The sequence below is a fragment of the Lycium barbarum genome, chromosome 6, assembly GCF_019175385.1.
Source record: "Lycium barbarum isolate Lr01 chromosome 6, ASM1917538v2, whole genome shotgun sequence".
Classification (NCBI taxonomy): domain Eukaryota; kingdom Viridiplantae; phylum Streptophyta; class Magnoliopsida; order Solanales; family Solanaceae; genus Lycium; species Lycium barbarum.
Window position 1 is genome coordinate 104,785,459 of NC_083342.1, and position 21,798 is coordinate 104,807,256.

Consider the following 21,798-nt stretch of genomic DNA (forward strand, 5'->3'; position numbering starts at 1 on the left):
GATTCTGCCAAGCACACGCTCGCCCCAACACATGGACCAGGCAGACAAAACATATTTTTAAAACGGATTTTGAAAAGCAAGTACCCAAAGCTTAAAGTCTCACTTACCTCAAATTCACAGTTCAAGCACACTTCCCAATAAATCAAAACTGCGTTCTCGAGTCTCCGGATTGCCTCAAACTACACAAAAACGAATTTAGAATGGTCAAAACCCTTAGGGTAAACCACTTCTATATTTTTAGAGGCTTAAACGGTTAAAGTCAAATTTTAAAGGACGAAAACGCCCTCTGGTCAATGTGTTCAAAACCCGACAAGACTTATGTTTTCGGAAAGGCCTTAACGAGAGGATTCCAACGATATATAGAAGTCTAAAATCCGACGCTATTTTCCCTTTAAAATCAATGATTTTGGTTGAAGAACCCTAGAGCTAAACTTTCTCAATTCCTCAAACTATCCCCATGTTTTCTCCACAAAAATTCACCCATAATTACTTAATAAACTTAAATAAAAGATTAGAAGCATTACCTTGATGATTAGGGTTAAAAATCCCTATTTTTCTCTTTTCTTTTCCTCTCTTTTTCTCCCTCCCTTTTCTTTTCTTTCTCTGTGTATTTTCTGCTGCTTCTGTCTTTTTTGCTTATGTTACATAGGCTTCCTTTTTCTTTTTAAATCATTCTTCTTTTTTCTTTCAAATTTGAGCTTCAGCCCTCCCTTTTTAATTTTTTTTTCCTTTTGCTTTTCTTTTTTGGGCTTGGCCCACTAAATTCCTTCTTTTGTATTTTTTTTTAATTCCTTTTAGCAAAAATTACCAAACAAACCCTTATTTTTTTTAAAAAAAAAGAGTTATTACACATTTGCAAGGAATATGAGAATTAGGAACACTTTTCCTGTTCCTCTCGATTCAGATCCATCTACAACAATAATCTTACTTTGTCGATTTTTTTCGCTGCATTATTATGCAACATTACCGTCTAACACCTGGTCTAATTTAGGTAATATACATTTTCTTCAAGTATAAAATCGTTTCCTATTCCATATAAGCATCATATTTGTGAAGATTGTAACAAGAAGAATCCAACTTCACCTGATTTTCACTCTATATGCATGTGATTCATCTTCCCAAAGCATCTTTTGGAAATCCCATCTTATGTTTCCACTGGTTGACATGAGATCGATCACTTTGCGATAACTAATTTAGTTAAATATTTCATACTTGACTTATCAAATAGACTTTATAATTTTAGGACAAAACCGACATGTGCCTAAAAAGCTATCGAGAGAGTATCAATATATCATATACTGATAGTGACGAAGGTTATCGACTTTCCATAACAAAGGTTAAAAAAAACATAACGTCACTTTATTCACCGTGCTTGGAGGCGTGCGTTCCCCACATTCTTCTCGAATTAAACAAACTAATATCTCAATATATGGAAGAGACCATCATAAATTTAAACCAACAAGCATCAAAGCAATGACTTTCGTTTAATTGCGGAAAAACCTGAATTTAAGCTTCATAAGAAGTAATATGTCTGGTGAACTAATATTGGAGTTGGACTATGTTTAGTGCCTTCATTAGGCGGGGGAGATTAGTGATATAATCGGATTACAATGAAATACAAATAATACATCACGTTACGTTATCTAGTGTTATCATCCTCGTGAGATTTTAACTAACATTGAAAATAATGAGATATGTTGAAAATAATGAGATATGTTGTATGGGGCGGAGTGTTGGCCAGTTAAGATCTCTCACATTCAAAAGATGAAAGTTGCCGAGATGAGAATGTTGAGATGAATGTGTGGCCACATCAGGAGTGACAGGATTAGGAATGAGCATATTCGGGATAAGGTGGGGGTGGCCTCGGTGGACGACAAGATGCGAGAAGCGAGATTGAGATCGTTTGGGCATGTGAAGAGGAGAGACACAGATGCCCCAGTGCGGAGGTGTGAGAGGTTGGCCATAGATGGTTTCAGACGAGGTAGGGGTAGGCCGAAGAAGTATTGGAGAGAGGTAATTAGACACGACATGGCGCAATTACAGCTTACCGAGGACATGACCTTAGATAGGAGGGTTTGGAGGACCCAAATTAGGGTAGAAGACTAGTAGATAGTCTCGTTTTCCGTTCTTATTAGTAGTCGCATTATCGCGATGTAATTTCTTGTGCTCAGATTTCTGCTATTATCTGTTATTTCCTGTGCTTTGATTATCCTGTGTTATCTGTGTCGCTTGCATTATTTCATTTCATATCGCTTTGAATCTCCTAACCTTATCTGACTTCTTTTTATGCTTTTATTGAGCCGAGAGTCTTTCGGAAACAGCCGTCCTACCTAGGTAGGAGTAAGGTCTGCGTACACTCTACCCTCCCCAGACCCCACGATGTGGGATTTCACTGGGTTGTTGTTGTTGTATTTAAAATAATGAGATAATGAGACCAAAAGAAAAATATTCTGCTCGTCTATTGTTATTATGCACACGTTCTGGATTTGTTTAGCTCATCTCACGACCAGTTTGCTTGATTTGCTAAATTGAAGAAACAGAAGTAGGATTCCTCTTACGAATAGGAGTATTTTTCCTACAAAAATATATGAAGGAGATTTACTGATGCTTTAGGCAACAATAATTCTGCGTAATTAGGAACAATAGTTTTTTTTTTCTCAAAGTCAGTTACCGACATTCCTTTCTAATCCAGGTAGGATTTGATTTGCTAGGTTCTGGATGATAACGAATAGACTGATAAATTTATAGTAATTGGATTCAAATCCTAAACGGCTTCAAATCCTAAACATAAGTTTATTCAAAATTTTATATGTTAGGAGTAATTACAATTTTATCCTATTTTAATTAAATTTTGTAATAATATAGATTATTATTATTATTATTTTATTATTATTATTATTATTATTATTAATAACAATCCTAGTCCTAGTAACTAAAGAATTATGTGAACACTTTCTGATACTCCTATATCTGATCGTTTTAGGAATGGTAGTTGCTTATTAGCTCTCTTTCACAATCTATATATATCTACATTCCTCAGACTAATGAATTCATCAATATCATCTTACTCTCTAAAGTTAGTTAGTGTACTTATTACGTAATTAGTTCCTCTGTTCTTGGGGCGATTGCTTTCTTCTTTTTGCAAAACCCCAACATCGATCTAGAAGTACAAAATTTGTTCATCTGTTTAGTGTTATCATGAGTGCAAATTCGCAAATTCGTCACTTTTGGCAACTAGCTGAGAATGATCTTGGGAATTATCAAGCTCCGGCAAATTACTATGTTTCAAGAAACATTGGCGATCACTTTGCTCCACATCACGCCTCCGCTTTTACTTGTCCTAGTTCGTTTGATTACATTGCGGATCCATACTTGTGGGATATCCATGCTGCAGCGACGAATTATAACATAGGGTATTATAATTATTATTATCAGCCAACAAGTGGATACGTTGATGATCATGTCTATGTCGCAACTGATGATCAGTTTCCTTTTATGATTATGATGAGTTCAAATATGCAAAGTCGTCATCTTCCGCAACTAGCCCAGCACCATCTTGGTTACCATCAAGCGCCAGCAAATTATCACTACGTTTCAAGAAATATTGGTGATCACTACTTTGCTCAACAATACTGGCATGACAACCACTCTGCTTTTACCGGTCCTCGTCACACATATAACGGACAAAGTTCGTTCGATTACATCGAGGATCCATACTTGTGGGATGTTGGCTATAATCAGCCAACAAGTGAGTTTATTGATGTTGATCACTACTTTTCTCCACATATCTTGGATCACAACTCTGCTTTTACTAGTCCTGGGCATACATATAATGGACAAAGTTCATTTGATCATATCGAGGATCCATGCTTGTGGGATGATGGCTATAATCGGGGTGAATTCATTGATGGAGTCTTCGTCACAACTGAAAGTGAACCCATTGATGATACCAATAACACAACTGAAAATGAATCCACTGATGATGTCTCTGATACAACAGAAAGTGAATCCATCGATGATACCAATAACACAACTGAAAATGAATCCACTAATGATGTCTTTGACACAACAGAAAGTGAATCCACCTATGATACCAATAACACAGCTGAAAATGTATCCACTAATGATGTCTCTGACATAACAGAAAGTGAATTCACCGATGATGATTATGACACAACGGAAAGTGAATTCATTGATATTGATGATGTTATAGACCTATTGCTATATTTTAGGGCCAATATGGAAGGCGACGAGGAGGAGGCCACAAAGGAGATCATAGCAAATTTGATAAAAACAAGAATTCATTGTGGTACTGACGATGAAGGAGAAATGTGTGTTATTTGCCAGTGCGAATATGAGAATGATGAGACAATTGGCGCTCTCGAATGTAAGCATGAGTTTCATGCAGGTTGCATTGAACAATGGGTGTTGAGGGGGAAAAAAACTTGTCCAATTTGTAGATCTTCAGTTTTGCCATCACAGGAACATAGTTTATAGAGAATTTAGTCATTTAGTTCCTAGAGATTGTTTATATTTGTCATTAATTTTGATCCCTTTGTACAATTCTTTTATTCACTTGACATTTTTGCTAGTCAAATTTAATAGATCAATAGAAAAGTGACTTCTATATATTCTTGATTTACATTCACAATCTAATACATACCACAAGATTTTACTTCTTTCTGTTCCGAAAAATTATAAATGGCCAACTACATTTATTAACACAATCCAGATATAGTGTCTGAAACAAAGGGGACAAACAGTTAAGAAATTCAAGCATCTACGGCATTAGTCATTGCTAAAGAAATAACCATTAGAAGGATAGGTTTACTTCGTTCTCAGTATGTCTATCACATACATTGGAGCAGTGTCAAAATATATTGTGAAGACACGAAACAATTGAGCAACAAAAAAAAAATAAAAAAAAATATAAACTCGAATTATAGAAAAGTATTGTCTATTTGTGATGATGAATTGTAACTCCATATGACTGGCTGCATAAAATCAACTGTCGTGACAACCACCGTTATTGAGTACCACCCATAACAGCAGAGAAAATGCAGAGAACACCCAGTAAATATCTCAAAAGGTTGTTCAACTGTGATGAGTTATGTAGCAAAGTCATGCAACTTTGTTTTGTATTAAAAAAATCACTCAACTTAAGGCTTTTCTCCTATAAAACCACTCTACCAAATTTTTCATGGCAAAGTAAATTAATTTGTGTCTTCTTTAATTTTCGTGTAAGACAAAAAAAATTAAACAAAATTTCTTTTAAAGAGTATGTTTCAAGAAAAATAATATTTTTATCTATTTAAAAACATTTCAAAATTAAACTATTTTATTTTATTTTTAATATCACAATTTTATAGCCATATAACTATTTCAACTTGTTTAAGACCACGAAGTTAAATTCTGTTATTTCATTCTTAAATTATATATTTATTCATATTAATTTACATAAAATGAAACAACGAAATTATCTTTTCATATGTCATCGTAATCCAATAATAAAAATTTTGTGTACATTATCACTGTACAAAATTCTACTCCCAAATAGTTGGGTCATTCTTTTCTTCTTTTCGTTGGTTGGGTGATTCAATAATACAGCTTTAGTTTGATTTTGAGTTTTTATATTAAAGAAACTAATGTACATGAGCTACAATATTTTTTATTTTAGCGGATAAAGTTTGCTATTAATTGTATTTGTGAAATTTCACTAAAATATATTCTTTAAGATATGTGTATTTTTTAATTTTGTTTTATTTGTATAGTCTATGTCTACCTGACATAAAAAAAATTATTTTGTCATGTTAATTTTTTTATGATACTTTAGTTGAGTGATTTTATAAAAGAAAACCTCTAAGTTGAGTGATTTTATTAATACAAAATAAAGTAAGATGACTTTGTTACGTAGATCATCAGTTCATCAAGTGTGAAAATAGAATTCCTATCAGCCTATTGAAGGAAATATATCCCCGATAATAAGTTCGTCACGCGTGAAAACAAAAATCCTATCAGCAGTGGGACAATGAACGTATTTCCATTACTCTTATCAAATATGCGCATTCTAACTATCTAGATTGGTTGGTTATTACATAGAAATCAGGTTAAACAAGAATTTCTCCAACAGTGAGCCTTTATCATCATTGCACTCAACTAGAAAAACAGAATATATTTGCCCCATTGAATTATGATTAGAGTTACATTGCCCTCAATTTGTTTGACAAACATAACTCTCGCTAAATGTGTCAAGTGATCTACCAATCAATGTCCACTTCTCTCGATCATGATTCCCGAACCTTCCCTTGCCACTGCACAAGCCCTCTTCCCTACGCGTCATGATTAATTCTTTCAAAAAAACATTCACTTATGTTCTTTTAAGGAAACACATCAGAGGTTAAGCGGAGCCCCCTTCTAAGTTTCGAATGCTTGTACTTTAATGGCCTGTAAAATCTACCCGAGTGACGAAATATGATAAACTCCATGTGATGATCAAGCATTCGCCAAAGCTGGATCACATGAAACAAGCTCATGAATCAGGAGCATGCCCACAAGATCGAGGTCTCAACAATTCAGAAATTATCAGGATACTCATTGCGAAGGTGAGAAATAAAATTGACAGGAAAACCAAGATCAGGGGCAATTTGAAGTAGCTTCGACAACAAAATCCTAGGGTGCATTGCAAGCACTACAATCTTCTGTAACTTAGAAGCCAAAAAGCTAACATTGCATATTTCAATCAGATTCTTTCTGAGTCAATGCAAATATAGCAGGAGCCTAACACATAGCTGAGAGAAATTGTTGGAAATCTTACGGAAAATCCTTGATCACGAACACTCTACGGAATTCTTGAAAGCTTGAGGTATGTCCAAAGACACTGTCCTTAAGGATATTTTACCCAATTTGGGTGTATCCCCAGGATTCAACAAGCTCTTCTAGTATAAAACTAAAAGCCAAAATCTAACAAAGATTTATTTAACATTATAAAACCCAGCAAAAGAAAATAAGAAGATGAAAAATGTTGGCTCTTCAGATCTATCATCCAAATGAAAGGACTAGATAATATATATAGTGGAAAGTTAAAGACCAAACCATGATAGCCAGATGACCAAACAAAGCCAAATAACGGTTCTCACTCTTGGCTATTCAATGACACTAACGGAGAGTTATGAATGTTGATTATCTGACAATCAATTTGTTAGCTAATAGAGGTAAAGGCTTCAAATGTCAATGAAGGCGTGTACAACGGCTAATAAAGGTTCCATTTTAATGTTATAATAATGCTATTAGCCATAGATAGTAAATAATAAATAATATACTTTATGATTTTTTTTTTTTTTTACATCAATCCCCCCACATATCTCAAAAAGAATATTAAGGAATAGAAAGAAATAAGAAGTTTTGCCGGGTCTTCACATAAGAGTACAATGCGTCGAATCTGGTGCCTCGTAAATTATAAACCAGACCTAGATAAAACAAGATTAAACTTATAGAACAATTGGTGAAATTTAGAACTTCTATGAACCAAGAATTCTATTGTAAGCTCCGGGTCTTATTCTATCACATTATACTCGCACAATCTTTGTCGTTATCATGGTTTTGCGCTAAGAGGCCATGCGCATGTCCTGGTATTCATGAATGCTCTAGAAATCTTTCACAATTTCATAGGCGCGGCACTAATTTACACTCGTATAGGTCCACTCGTCAAGTGTATTCTGCAGAACAATACACCGCCTATAAAGGATATGGTAATGGATTAAGAGTTTATAGCTTAACCTCACTTCGCCTTGCAGTGTTGCACTATATTCACACACTATAGGAAAAGACATAATTTAATAGTGCACTTTTGATCAACTAATGACTTGTTATTACCCACATGAACTTAATTCATGGGATCTCCTATGACATAGGTTGGGTTACCATCATTGTTAATCTTCTCAAATGACAAAGTCTCATTCCCCTCGATGTTTCTTTTAGTCTTGTGAATCGGCTAAATTCACCTCAGACTTCACATAAATATAAAAATTATCACATCTCACAGCAGCTGCTCTTATCACAATGTGCCTCAAACAAATGTTTTCTAGCAATCTTCCAATTAAAAGATTCATATTCTGCAATGACTATTATGGCTTGGCAATCACAATACATTAACAAACAAGTGTCGGTTTAATTCCTAGTGGAATACTCATCAAGAGGTTTCAGCCTCATTACCAGCCAACTCAGATTCCATGATAAATTCAGCTATTATTGTTTGTTTAGCTTATTTTCATACAACACCCCATCAAAGGTGACCACATAACTGCTGGTGGATTTTGTCTCATTTGAATTAGAGATCCAGTTTTCAACACTGTATCACCATCATAATTGTAGTACCTCTCAAATGTTATTTTTCAATAATAAAAATAATTTCATCATTAAATAATATGTGGTATCTCCTCAAATCTTTAATTTCAAAGTATTTTGAATAACAAAAGACTAAGTGGAATATTATCATAAAAATTATCTCAACATAACTCTAGTAAGACCCCATGACCCCCACATTTTCAAAAATTTAAGATAGGAGAATAATATTTTCATAATTCATGACGTTGTAACCCCGACATTTTAAAAACTTTTATGATAAGGTAATAATATTTGCATAAAAGTATTACTAATTTTCTATAAGACATTTCATCTTATAAATGACAAACGAATAAATAATATAACTTCACCCAAATAGTTATGTAATGTCACTCACATCACATCATCATCAACAAATATTATAAGAAATCAATATGAAAAAAAAAAGTATCTACAAATTTCGTCATTTATTTATAAAATAGTAGGCACAAATATACTATGGTTACATTATTCATTGGTCACAAAATTATTATTTTGATTGACACAACCTTATTATACTCAAATAAAACTTTAACTCCATTTTTTTCCCTTTCCAAATGTGAGTTTAAGAAGAACTTTTTCTTTTCAAGGACTACTCAAGTTCTTGAATCACCAAGATAAATAAATCATTCTTCTTCTTCTATTTGGGTTTAAACCACAAATTATTTGTTAGCACAAAGATGCTTAGTAGCACCGAAATCGTCTAACACCCAATCTTTCACATTAGCTACAAGATTCATTTGATAAATGACCACAACAATTATATCATCGGCTTAATCAAATTTATTTTTACTTAGCGGGATTTTCATTTCTTGAATCTTCTACATGTATGGGTATAATGACTTGATTTGCTACACCCAAAATAATAATCATCTTGAGATTAGCCATAACTGATAATTACATGGAAACAAAATATATATACCTTGGTAAAAAAAAAACGGCTAAGTCACCCCTCAATTAACTACACATTTTAGTCCAAGAATGAATCACTTTCTTACCCATTCTTGTAACTCATTTCTAATTCAATTTTAATTATGCTTGACTATCAAAATCTTAGTGAGAGTATACAGAAATGCTGTCTAACAGTTATAAATGATAATCAAAGTTAATTTAAAGGATACTTTCTTGTATTGCTAACCAGATCAGAAAAACCATAATCTTGTTCTTATTCTCTTTTCTGCGTGACTTTAGCAATTCCCAAACTAAAACAATAAACTGCTACGTAAATCTACATCACTAAATAACGTACAACGCCCCGGACACTACTAAAATTAGAAGGAGATTATATGTATTATCTCGAGGTTAAAGTTTATCCACCTATTATATTCTCACGAGAATAAGCATGAGATAATTAATTAATATTGAGGATATATTAGTTCAATTAAACGTACCTGATACTTAGATATAATTGTTACACAAAAACATGTTAAGTGAAAGATGATGTTACCATCTGTTCATACATAATTGAGAAATATCCTTAAGATTGTTGGAAATCTTACGGAAAATACTTGATCATGAATATTCTACGGAATTCTTGAAAGCTTGAGGCATGTCCAAAGACATTGTCCTTAAGGATATTTCAACCAGTGTGGGTGTATCTCCCAAGATTCAACAAGCTCTAGTATAAAACTAGGAGCCAAAATCCAACAAATATTTATTTAATATTATAAAACCGAGCAAAGGAAAATAAGAAGATGAAGAATGTTTGGCTCTTTAGATCTATCATCCAAATGAAAGGACTAGATAATATATACAGTAGAAAGTTAAAGATCTACCAAACCATGATAGCCAGATGACCAAACAAAGCCCAATAACGGTTCTCACTAATGGCTATTCAATGACACTAATGGAGAATTATGAATGTTGATTAGCTGACAATCAATTTGTTAGCTAATAGAGGTAAAGGCTTCAAATGTCAATGAAGATGTATATAACGGCTAATTCCATTTTAATATTATAATAATGGCTATTAACCATGGATAGTAAATAATAAATAATAATACTTTATGAGATATAAAATTATTTTTACATCAGAAATTTGGTGGCGTAAAACGAGTAGCAAGCATAGGGATAGTAAAGAGCTCAAAATTGTTGTGTAATGATGAATCGGCAAAACAATAAACCAAGGTTTTTTAAGGGTCAAGCCGGAAAAATTATGCCTTGAGAGTGATAAGAAATATATTTCTTAAGAGGAGTGAAGTAACTCAAGCAATGAGAAAATAGTTTCCAACCACTTTTTTGGTGAATACCAAAATAAAATTTCATGAGTTGTATCTTTCATGAGTGTTTGTTTAGGCTTTATAGTGTTATATAGTTTGTAATATTGGAGTAATAATATTTTAAATTACTTGGGTACTACAGTTGAAATAATGAAATAGGTACCATTCCAAGAGGTACCAGGCCATTAGTGAAATATTACCAATAGGTACCATTTGTTCTGCATAAGGACACAACCTTTCGGAACAAGGACACAACCTTTTCAACTACTTATCTTCTCTTTAAATAGAGAAGTAATAGGCTTGTTGTATCCCAAAGGAGCGTTGTCTCCTAACCCCATAGACAGACAATCACTCTTTTGAGACAGTAATAATATCACGCCTCAAGCCTTTCCTTTCTATTATCTTCATCTAATTTCTAACCGTTCAAAAGAGTGATTTTTGACTGTTACGGAAATCAATCAAAATTCTGGAATCTCTTTGATGAATAAGGATTTCATCAAACTTGATAGGTTTGATGGAACTAACTTCACTCACTGGAAGGATAAGATGGTGTTTCTTCTCACAGCTTTGAAAATTTATTATGTTTTGGATCCTGAAATCACTGCAATTCCAGAACCAATTGAGAGAGAATCTGAAACTGTGAAAACATTAAGGAAGAAATTTGAAGAGGATGAACTAATTTGTCGTGGGCATATTCTCAATACGCTCACTGATCAATTATATGACCTCTATTCAAATTTGAAGACTCCAAAAGAAATATGGGATGCGCTAGAGGAAACATATCAAAACAAAAAAAAAGGGCACATATAAGTTTCTTTCTTTGCAATATTTTGAGTTTCAAATTAAAGAGAACTTATCAATCATGGATCAAATTTATAAACTGTAAGTGTTAGTTTCTAAACTACGAGATCTTGATGTGAAAATTCCTGATGCTCTGCAAATTGGCACAATTCTGTCCAAACTGCCTAATTCAGGGAAGAATTATAGAAAGAAGAACTGCTCAAAACATATTAGACGAAGGGCAAAAATTAAAGACCAACAATTTGAGGGGCAAAAATTAAAAACCAGTGCCTTTGAAGGGCAATCCGCAAAAAAAAAAAAGATGCTTAATTTGAATTATTGAATATTATACACTAAAGAACTTTCGGTAAAATAATAATAAAAAAATTATTATATCAGGCATTTGCATTTGCATACACCATATATAGTGAGAGAAGTTTTACTTTTGAATCTCACATGCCAAGTCATATCAAGTAAGAGTAAAATCACTATTCATATGATAGTTTGATGTTTTTTTTTTGTTTCTCATTCGAACCTGTGATTAAGGATGAAGAAGTATTTATCACTCCACCACAATGCTTGTTGGTACTTCAAATGTATAGAACACTATTCGCATAAGAGGAGCTGTTCGGTATGCACAATGGGATAGACAAGGATATGAGTTGGATATCTCATGAGATTATTAGTTATCCTTCTTTATATATATGGAATGACTTCCCATTATTTTAGTACAATGGGATAAAATATGAGATTATTAGTTATCCTTCTTTATATATATGGAATGACTTCCCATTATTTTAGTACAATGGGATAAAATAATGCAGAGAGTAATTAATCCTCATAGTCAAATGTTGGATAAAAAAATACTGCATTTTGTCCCCCAATTATTATCTTTATTCTGCATATCAAATGGCCCCGGCAATACATAATGTAATTTTCATATTCCTTAGAGAAGTTGAGCGTGTAATTGCACGTCCTAGATTACATCACAGTTTCCAACCCCCCCCCCCCCCCCCCCAACCACCATCACCACACACAAAAAGTATCTTATTTTGGTAGTTCAGGATTTTATGCCCTCTCTCTAAGCGGAGCAAGAACTCCAATTATCTGGTGCATTAAAGGTACATTCCCATGATTCCTAACATATTCTCTTTTCTACTTTTTTATTTTGATCTCTCAATAGATTTAAAGCTTGCATGCTTCTCTGATTTTTCAGAGCAGACCATCTTTTTCTGTACATGTTTTAAACTACAAAGATCACTCTACCATGAAACAACTCGATATTAAATCACTGGAATTGAAGAAATCGACAATGGAGAATACTGGCCGCTTTCTAGAAAACCCTACGTTGATATGATTCTCCCAATGAGTAGTGTCAATCCCCCCGACAATATGGAAACTCCCATTTTTTCCTCCTCTTTCTATAAACCACCCCTTTGTTAAACTTTGATTAAAAATGATTCTTTGTAATGGCGAGTTCAAGATTTAGATGTTGTGTGTTGCACGCACTATGGCCGTGTGTGTCCCGTGTCAATGAGTATAATTTTTTTAAGATTACATAAATACTAGTACTAAAATTGCATTTGAATTTCAAAATAAAATTTAATAAGAATGTGTAAATATGTCATATTTACTAATTAAATAAAAGAAGAAACCTTTTATGGCTAAAGTCTTCGGATGCCCTATTGGGATAAAATAATGCAGAGAGTGATTAATACTCATAATCAAATGCTGGATAAAATTGTCACGCCCCGAACCATGGCTTAGACGTAACACGGCACTCGGTGCCTGACTGCATGTGACCGAGCGAACCACATGGCTTGCTGAACTATCATGAGGCATACATGAGCGGAAATATAACGTGAATGCATGATGAGCCTTTATAAAACGTGGTAAGTCATAATACTTAATAGAGTACTTGTTTAAACATGAGTGCGGAAATAACATGAATGAGCCAAAAATGGCTATACGACTCCGAATGTCTGACATAACATAACTGACTTGTCTAGTCTATGAAACCTCTATCATGAGTCTGACTGGAAAACATACTTACTGGGACAAGGCCCCCAGCATACCTTTAGACGTAAAATTAAATAAGGAAATACAATGTCTAAACCCCGAATGAGATGGGGCTCACCAATAAGCTGATACGTGCAAATCCTAATGAGCAGAAGCGTCGTCCTGTAAATCTGTACCTGCATCGTGAAATGCAGGCCCCCGGGCAATAAAAGGGGACGTCAGCACATTGAATGTACTGGTATGTAAAGCAACCGGAAGAAAACAACATGGGACATAGAATAACAAGATAAGAACTGAAACTGAAAACCTGGACATGAACGTGAGCATGAGTACATATGTATATATATATAACATAAGTAAAAACATGATAAGTAGGGAGAGCATTTCGTAAACCGACATGTGATATCACCACGTGGGTACGTGGAGTCTGGTACCTCGCCGGACCAGCAGAGCCCCTATACCTTGCCAGGGTATAAGGTGGTAACGTACCTGATGGATCCATTCAGTAAAAAAAATTAAGGTATCGTCCTAGCTGGCGGAGCGATCCTTGTCCTATGGTGGCTACATAGTTTCAGGCTATCTGAGCCTTCTCAGTAATTCGTGCAACTCCCAAAAACATGAACATAATATAGTTGGCTAAGAAGCCCATGACTTTCGTGAATTAATTTGTACTTGTCTTGTAATCATGATTTCACGAAATAGCTTGTAAACATGGTTTCATGAAATAGCTTGTAAACATGTTCTTGATTTAAGAGTAATACAATAGTTCATAATCATATATTTGTAATTGACTTGAAAACATGCTTGTAACTTGCAAAATAAAATCATAAAGTTTCATATGAACATGATGAGAACACATGAGGAAGAATTCATGATTCATGAATTAAGCTAGGGTTCTTAATAACCGTAATGAAAGATTAGGAATACAATAACGAATATAGATACAAAATTCATGTACATAAATACGTAAATACGGGCTACCAATATGTTGGGTTTAATGCCCTAAGATTTGAAGTTCATGATTATCAAGGAAACAAAGCATGGGGAAGAACATAGAGATTCCCACATGTGGATAGAAGTTCTACATACCTTAGTTGCTCCAAAACTTGAATTAAAGACTTGGATTTTGTAGAAGATTTCCTAAATCTTGATTCTTGAATCTTGAGATGGGTTTTCTTGAAATCCCTAGATTAGGATTGATGATTTCTTGTTTAGATTACAAGAATATATGTTAGAATTGAGTTGGAATAATTAGAATGGACTTACCTTGGTGTTCTTGATATTGGAGGAGAGTAGAAGGTCGTTCTAGGGTTTGAGGGAGTGAAAAATAATGACTTGAACTGATATAAACGAACATATAATGTTCTGGAAAATGCAGTTTACGTCCAGCACTGTGCTGGCCGTATTTTATGTTTACGGGCCGTAAACTGCAATACGGTCCGTATTCTGCCATATGGACTGCACTGCATCTCTTCAGTAAAATGGCCATAACTCTTTACACGGATGTCCGTTTGACCCCCGTAAGATACCGTTGGAAAGGTATTTCAATGCTCTACAACTTTTATCAAGGAAGTTTTCCCAAATTCCAAACACGTTTTGAAATACGGGCCGTAAAGTAAAATACGGTCCGTATTTAACCATATGACCTCAAAATGTCAAATTCCAGAATGTTCAGAAATTCTTGGTTTCAGTTTACGGGCACTGTTCATGGTCCTAAATTGGAATACGACCACTGTTCATGGGCGTAAACCACCATATCACAACTGAACGGAAAAATTTCAATTCCCACATTCTTTATCTGATGTTCTAAGTCTAGGATCGTGGTCAAAACTTTCGTTAAAGGTACGGGGTGTTACAATATCTCCCCCTTGGGATCATTCGTCCTCGAATGATGGGTCATGCTTAAGGATATGGATGGACATGGCTTGAATACATGGACTTGAAGAAACATGACATGGAACATGGAAAACTGACATGACATAGTTTCATGAAAACATGAGTGCTAAAACGTGAGACATGAATAGAGAATACATGAACTTGGACGTGAAACGTGAGGCATGAATACATAAGGGACATTATAACTCTTCTCCAAAATGTCATTAAGCCATCATTAATTCGATACTTGTAATTCTTGCCCGACACACAACATATACCTTGCTTTCCTTAACAACTTTCGTCTCTTACCTCAAATGTCTTTTAAATCTCATTTGGAATCATTAAATATTACTTCTTACTCGTCAACATATCGTATACTTCATACCATTTGTGGTTCTATTCGCGGTACGCTAACGGGGAAATTTCCAAGGTGTAACATTCTCCCCCTTTTTGGAGCATTCGTCCTCGAATGTTAAACATTCGGGATTCTACAAAAATTTTGCCAGAGTTTCCCCTGTAATATGGCACTACCAACCTGTCACAACAGCCCATAATATCATTGCCTCACAGGGCCACATCACAATAGCACTATAAATTGGCCACACACGACCAAAAGCATGAAAAGAAAGCTTACATACCTTAAAATCTTGGTGCTTCATCATAAATCTCTTCTGCGGGCTGAAACAAATGCGGGTACATGGATTTCATATCCTCCTCGGCTTCCCATGTAGCTTCCTCAACTTTCTGACTCCTCCACAGGACTTTCACTGAGGCTACTTCCTTAGTTCTCAACTTGCGAACTTGACTGTCAAGAATGGCTACGGGGATCTCCTCATAAGTTAACCCATCCTTAACTGTTATAGTATCAGTAGAAACAACTAACGATGGGTCTCCTACACACTTCCTCAACATGGACACATGAAATACGGGATGTACAGCAGCTTGTGGTAACTCAAGTTCATAAGCCACTAGACCGACCTTCCGTAGAATTCTGTAAGGTCCAATATATCTGGGACTTAGCTTCCCTTTCTTGCCAAATCTCATAACACCTTTCATGGGTGAGACTTTAAGGAACACCCAATCATCAACTGAAAATTCTAAATCCCTTCGTCTCACATCTGTATAAGACTTCTGGCGACTCTGAGCTGTTTTCAAATGCTCCTGTATTAACTTGACTTTCTCCATAGCCTGATAAACCAAATCTGGTCCTAACTCTGCTTCACCTACTTCGAACCAACCAATAGGTGATCTGCACCTTCGTCCATACAGAGCTTCAAATGGTGCCATCCCAATACTAGCATGATAACTGTTATTATAAGAAAACTCAATGAGAGGCAAGTGATCATCCCAATTACCTTTGAAATCCAAGACGCATGCTCTCAACATATCCTCCAGAGTCTGAATAGTACGCTCTGCCTGGCCATCTGTTTGTGGATGAAAAGCTGTGCTGAGGTTCACCTTGGTACCCAATCCTTTCTGAAAGGATTTCCAGAAGTTCGCTGTAAACTGAGCACCACGATCTGAAATAATGGACACTGGTGTCCCATGCAATCTGACAATCTCATTAACATACAGCTTGGCATAATCTTCTGCTGAATATGTGGTCTTGACTGGCAAAAAGTGTGCTGACTTAGTAAGCCGGTCAACGATCACCCAAATGGAGTCATGTCTCCTAGATGAACGAGGTAAACCCGATACAAAATCCATATTGGTCATTTCCCATTTCCAGACAGGAATATCAATATTCTAAGCCAAGCCACCAGGCCTCTGGTGTTCGGCTTTCACCTGCTGACAGTTCGGGCACTTAGCTACAAAATCTGCCACATTCTTCTTCATATCGTTCCACCAGTAAATCTCCTTGAGATCATGATACATCTTAGTGGAACCTGGGTGAATGGAATACCTGGAATTGTGAGCTTCTGACATGATTCACTCTCTGAGTCCATCTATATCTGGGACACATAATCTGCCTTAGTACCTCAAGGTACCATCATCCCCCTCTTGTTCAAAGGTCGTTGTCTTATGCTTGTGAATCCCTCCTTCAGCTGCAATAAATAGGGATCACTAAATTGTTTCTCTTTGACTTCAACGACTAACAAGGAAAGAGCACTATTCTGAACAACCACACCACCATCCTCGGAGTCCAAAAGTCGAACTCCAAGATTGGCCAAACGGTGAACTTCCTTTGTCATAACTCTCTTATCCATGTCTACGTGGGCTAAACTTCCCATGGAATGCCGACTAAAAGCATCAGCTACAACATTCGCTTTCCCCGGATGATAGAGAATAGCTACATCATAATCCTTAAGCAATTTGAGCCATCTCCTCTGTCTAAGATTTAGCTCCCTTTGCTTGAAGATGTACTGCAGGATTTTATGATCTATGAAAATATCAACGTGCACTCCATATAAATAATGACGCCATATCTTAAATGCAAAAACTACAGCTGCCAACTCTAAGTCATGAGTCGGATAATTCTTTTCGTGAACTTTGAGCTGACGAGATGCATAAGCTACAACCTTGTCATGCTGCATTAAGACACATCCGAGACCAACTCCCGAAGCATCACAATAAACCACGAACCCTTCAGTTCCCTCTAGCAAAGTCAAAACTGGAGCAGAAGTCAATCTCTTCTTCAACTCTTCAAAGCTTCGCTCACAAGCATCTGACCATTGGAACTTAACTTTCTTCTGAGTCAACTTAGTCAATGGAGCAGAGATAGAAGAAAATCCTTCTACGAAGCGTCGATAATAGCCTGCCAGACCCAAGAAACTTCTTATATCAGAAACTGAGGTGGGTCTGGGCCAACTCTTTACGGCGTCAATCTTCTGAGAATCAACTTTAACACCTTCACCCGAGATCACATGGCCTAAGAATGCCACTGATTTAAGCCAAAACTCACACTTTGAGAATTTTGCAAAAAGTTCACGATCTTTAAGAGTCTGCAACACTATTCTGAGATGTTCTGCATGATCAGCCTCATTACGGGAATACACCAAAATATCATCAATGAAGACAATGACGAATAAATCGAGATAAGGTTTGAAGACCCTATTCATAAGATCCATGAAAGCAGCTGGAGCATTTGTCAACCCAAATGACATAACAAGAAATTCAAAATGGCCATAACGGGTTCTAAAAGCGGTCTTCGGAATATCAACTTCCTTAACCTTTAACTGATGATAGCCTGATCTGAGATCAATCTTGGAGTAACATTGGGCGCCCTGCAGTTGGTCAAATAATTCATCTATTCTAGGAAGAGGGTACCTATTCTTAATGGTGACTTTTTTCAGCTGACGGTAGTCTATACACATACGTAAGGAACCATCCTTCTTTCGGAAAAATAAGACTGGCGCACCCCAAGGCGAAACACTGGCCTAATAAACCCCTTATCAAGAAGATCTTTCAACTGGGCTTTTAACTCTTTTAACTCTGCTGGAGCCATTCTGTATGGCGGAATAGATATCGGCTGAGTATCGGGAAGTAGATCAAGTCCAAATTCAATCTCCCTGTCAGGAGGGACTCCTGGAAGATCTTCTGGGAAGACTTCTGGAAATTCATTTACAACTGGAACAGATTGAAGAGTCGGAGTCTGGGCATCTGAATCCTTGACTCGAACTAGGTGGTAGATATAACCTTTGGAAATCATTTTTCTGGCTTTTAGGTAAGAAATAAATCAACCCCTGGGTACTACTGAATTACCCTCCCATTCTATGACTGGCTCATTAGGAAACTCGAATATTACCACTTTAGTTCTACAACATACTGTGGCATAACATGAAGCTAACCAATCCATACCCATGATCACATCGAAGTCTACCATTTCTAATTCTGCTAAATCAGCTATGGTTCTGCGGTGATAGACTAAAACTGGGCAACCCATGTACATACGTCTAACTATGACTGATTCCCCAACTGGGGTGGACACCTCAAAGGGTTCATATAATTTTTCAGGTTCAATACCAAATTTCTTAGCAACAAAAGGGGTTACATAAGATAGAGTGGATCCTGGGTCAAAAAGGGCATATACGTCGAAAGTGAAAACTGTTAAAGTACCTGTAACAACATCTGCACGAGCTTCTGTATCCTGACGGCCTGTCAATGCATACAAACGGTTTCGCCCACCGCTTGTGTTTCCAGACCTAGCTGCATTGTTCCCATGTTGGGCCTGATTATTACGAGGGACTGCTGAATTTATGGATTGCGTCACATTACCTCCAGTACCCTGTCTGGCTGATGGACAGTCTTTCTGAAAATGGCCCTTCTGCCCACATCTAAAACAGGCATCAGTACCCACACGACAATCACCTGAGTGTCTCTTATTACACTTGTCGCACATCGGATGAGTATAAGTCGACTGACCCCCACTAGCCTGAGAGTAAGAACTTGATGGCCTGAAATTCTGCTTCTTATCATTACGGAACTTAGGAAGAGGGGCACTTGCTGTGGACGGAGCAGGTACTGCTGACCTGTTCTTAAAGAATTTCCTGTTTCGGTTCCCGCTGAACTGTCCGATAGACTTGACCCTCTTGTTGAACTCCTTGTCTTTATCTTTTTGTAAGGTTTCTTCCTCATTTAGCCTTGTCTCATTGCCCTGTACAAAAGCAACCATCTTGGAAATAGTCATTGCCCCATTCTGTGCAACAATATTGGCTCCATCATACAAATGGGAATCAAGACCTCCAACGAATCTTCTCACTCTTGCCCTCATATCGGGTAACATGTGTGGGGCATTCTTAGCCAGGCTAACGAACTCCAACTAGTAATCTTGAACTGGCCTGCCATTTTGTTTGAGCTTCAGGAATTATTCAGCCTTAGCCTCTCTGACCTCTACTAGCATAAAGTGGTCTAGGAATGCACTAGCAAATTCATCCCATGTAGCATCAGGCGCATTCTCACCTCGGGACAATTCCCAAGATTCATACCACGTGTTAGCAATGCTCTGCAGCTGATGAGATCCAAAAGTAGCTGCTTCAGTTTCTGTAACTGTCATAATCCTGAAGATCTTTTGGAGAGCATCAATGTAATCCTGAGGGTCTTCATCTTTCTTTGTCCCCGTAAAGACTGGGGGATTCATTCTGAGAAAATACTTCGTCTTAGAAGACTCTCCATTACCTCCTGAACTTGACCCAGATTCCTGACGTTGGGCCTGAGCTGCTACCAGCTGGGTGAGCATGTTGATAGCACTCCTAACATCCCCGTCTGAAGCACTAGGAGGTGTAACGGTAGGGGCGGTTGGAGCTGTTGCCTGAGTCGGAACAGTATCTTCGTGAGCTACTTCCGCGGCAGCCCTTTGGCTGGTGGCTGTGTTTCTCTTCTTGTAATTTCTTTTGTAAGGCATTTTCTGAAAACACGTACACGCACGAATTAGGAACCCATCCTAAAAATACTGCTCTAACTGCACGATCTAGAATATGAAAGAAATGAGACAATCCTAAATGTCTTGGTGGTCAACTGTTTATATGTGTGGGGCCCTCACACATATAAAAGAGACCCCACTGGACACAGTTTCATAGACTCCCTAAAGATCCTTGAACCTAGGCTCTGATACCAAGCTTTGTCACGCCCCGAACCATGGCCTGGACGTAACACGACACTCGGTGCCTGACTGCATGTGACCGAGCGAACCACATGGCTTGCTGAACTATCATGAGGCATACATGAGCGGAAATATAACGTGAATGCATGATGAGCCTTTATAAAACGTGATAAGTCATAATACTTAATAGAGTACTTGTTTAAACATGAGTGCGGAAATAACATGAATGAGCCAAAAATGGCTATACGACTCTGAATGTCTGACATAACATAGCTGACTTGTCTAGTCTATGAAACCTCTATCACGAGTCTGACTGGAAAACATACTTACTGGGACAAGGCCCCCAGCATACCTTTAGACGTAAAATTAAATAAGGAAATACAATGTCTAAACCCCAAATGAGATGGGGCTCACCAATAAGCTGATACGTGCAAATCCTAATGAGCAGAAGCGTCGTCCTGTAAATCTGTACCTGCATCGTGAAATGCAGGCCCCCGGGCAATAAAAGGGGACGTCAGCACATTGAATGTGTTGACACCCAATTTTGTCCCTCCTTTATTTTAATTTACTCAGGCTTTCTAAATTTACTGACGAGCTAAATACTTTATTTCATTGCCATTACTACTAAATATCATTACTTTTATTTTTAACATTACAAGTATCACTTTACTACAAATTTTAGATGATTCGTCATCATTTCATTTTTTCGGGTTCGGACTCGTTAAATTTATTACAAGGCAATATTTTGCAAAATCTTTATTCTTCTACAGGTTAATTATCGTCTCTACATAATATATATTATACCAGTTATTAAATTAGAATCCCAAAATAATTAAATAGCGGAAAAATGGTCAACAATTTTTAGCCAATTAATGGCTTAAAATACAAATATAATATTATTTCCCTACCCGAATAAGCAACCCACATTTTAAATATCCAATCCACATTTATATCAGCCCATATTTAAATTAATAGGCCAGCCCAAAA

The 21,798-nt window shown here is 36.4% G+C and overlaps 1 protein-coding gene across 1 annotated transcript; it reads left to right on the forward strand.

Moving 5' to 3' along the window:
- The first annotated feature begins 3,198 nt into the window (after window positions 1-3,198).
- LOC132644315 (E3 ubiquitin ligase BIG BROTHER-related-like) lies at window positions 3,199-4,497 on the forward strand. The gene has a single exon (XM_060360900.1). It carries the CDS (start codon window positions 3,199-3,201, stop codon window positions 4,495-4,497), a length of 1,299 nt encoding a protein of 432 aa, XP_060216883.1.
- Window positions 4,498-21,798: the final 17,301 nt, after the last annotated feature.

Bases quoted from the DNA above. Each gene is read 5' to 3' on its own strand.
- LOC132644315 (XM_060360900.1), top strand. From the start codon at position 3,199: ATGAGTGCAAATTCGCAAATTCGTCACTTTTGGCAACTAGCTGAGAAT.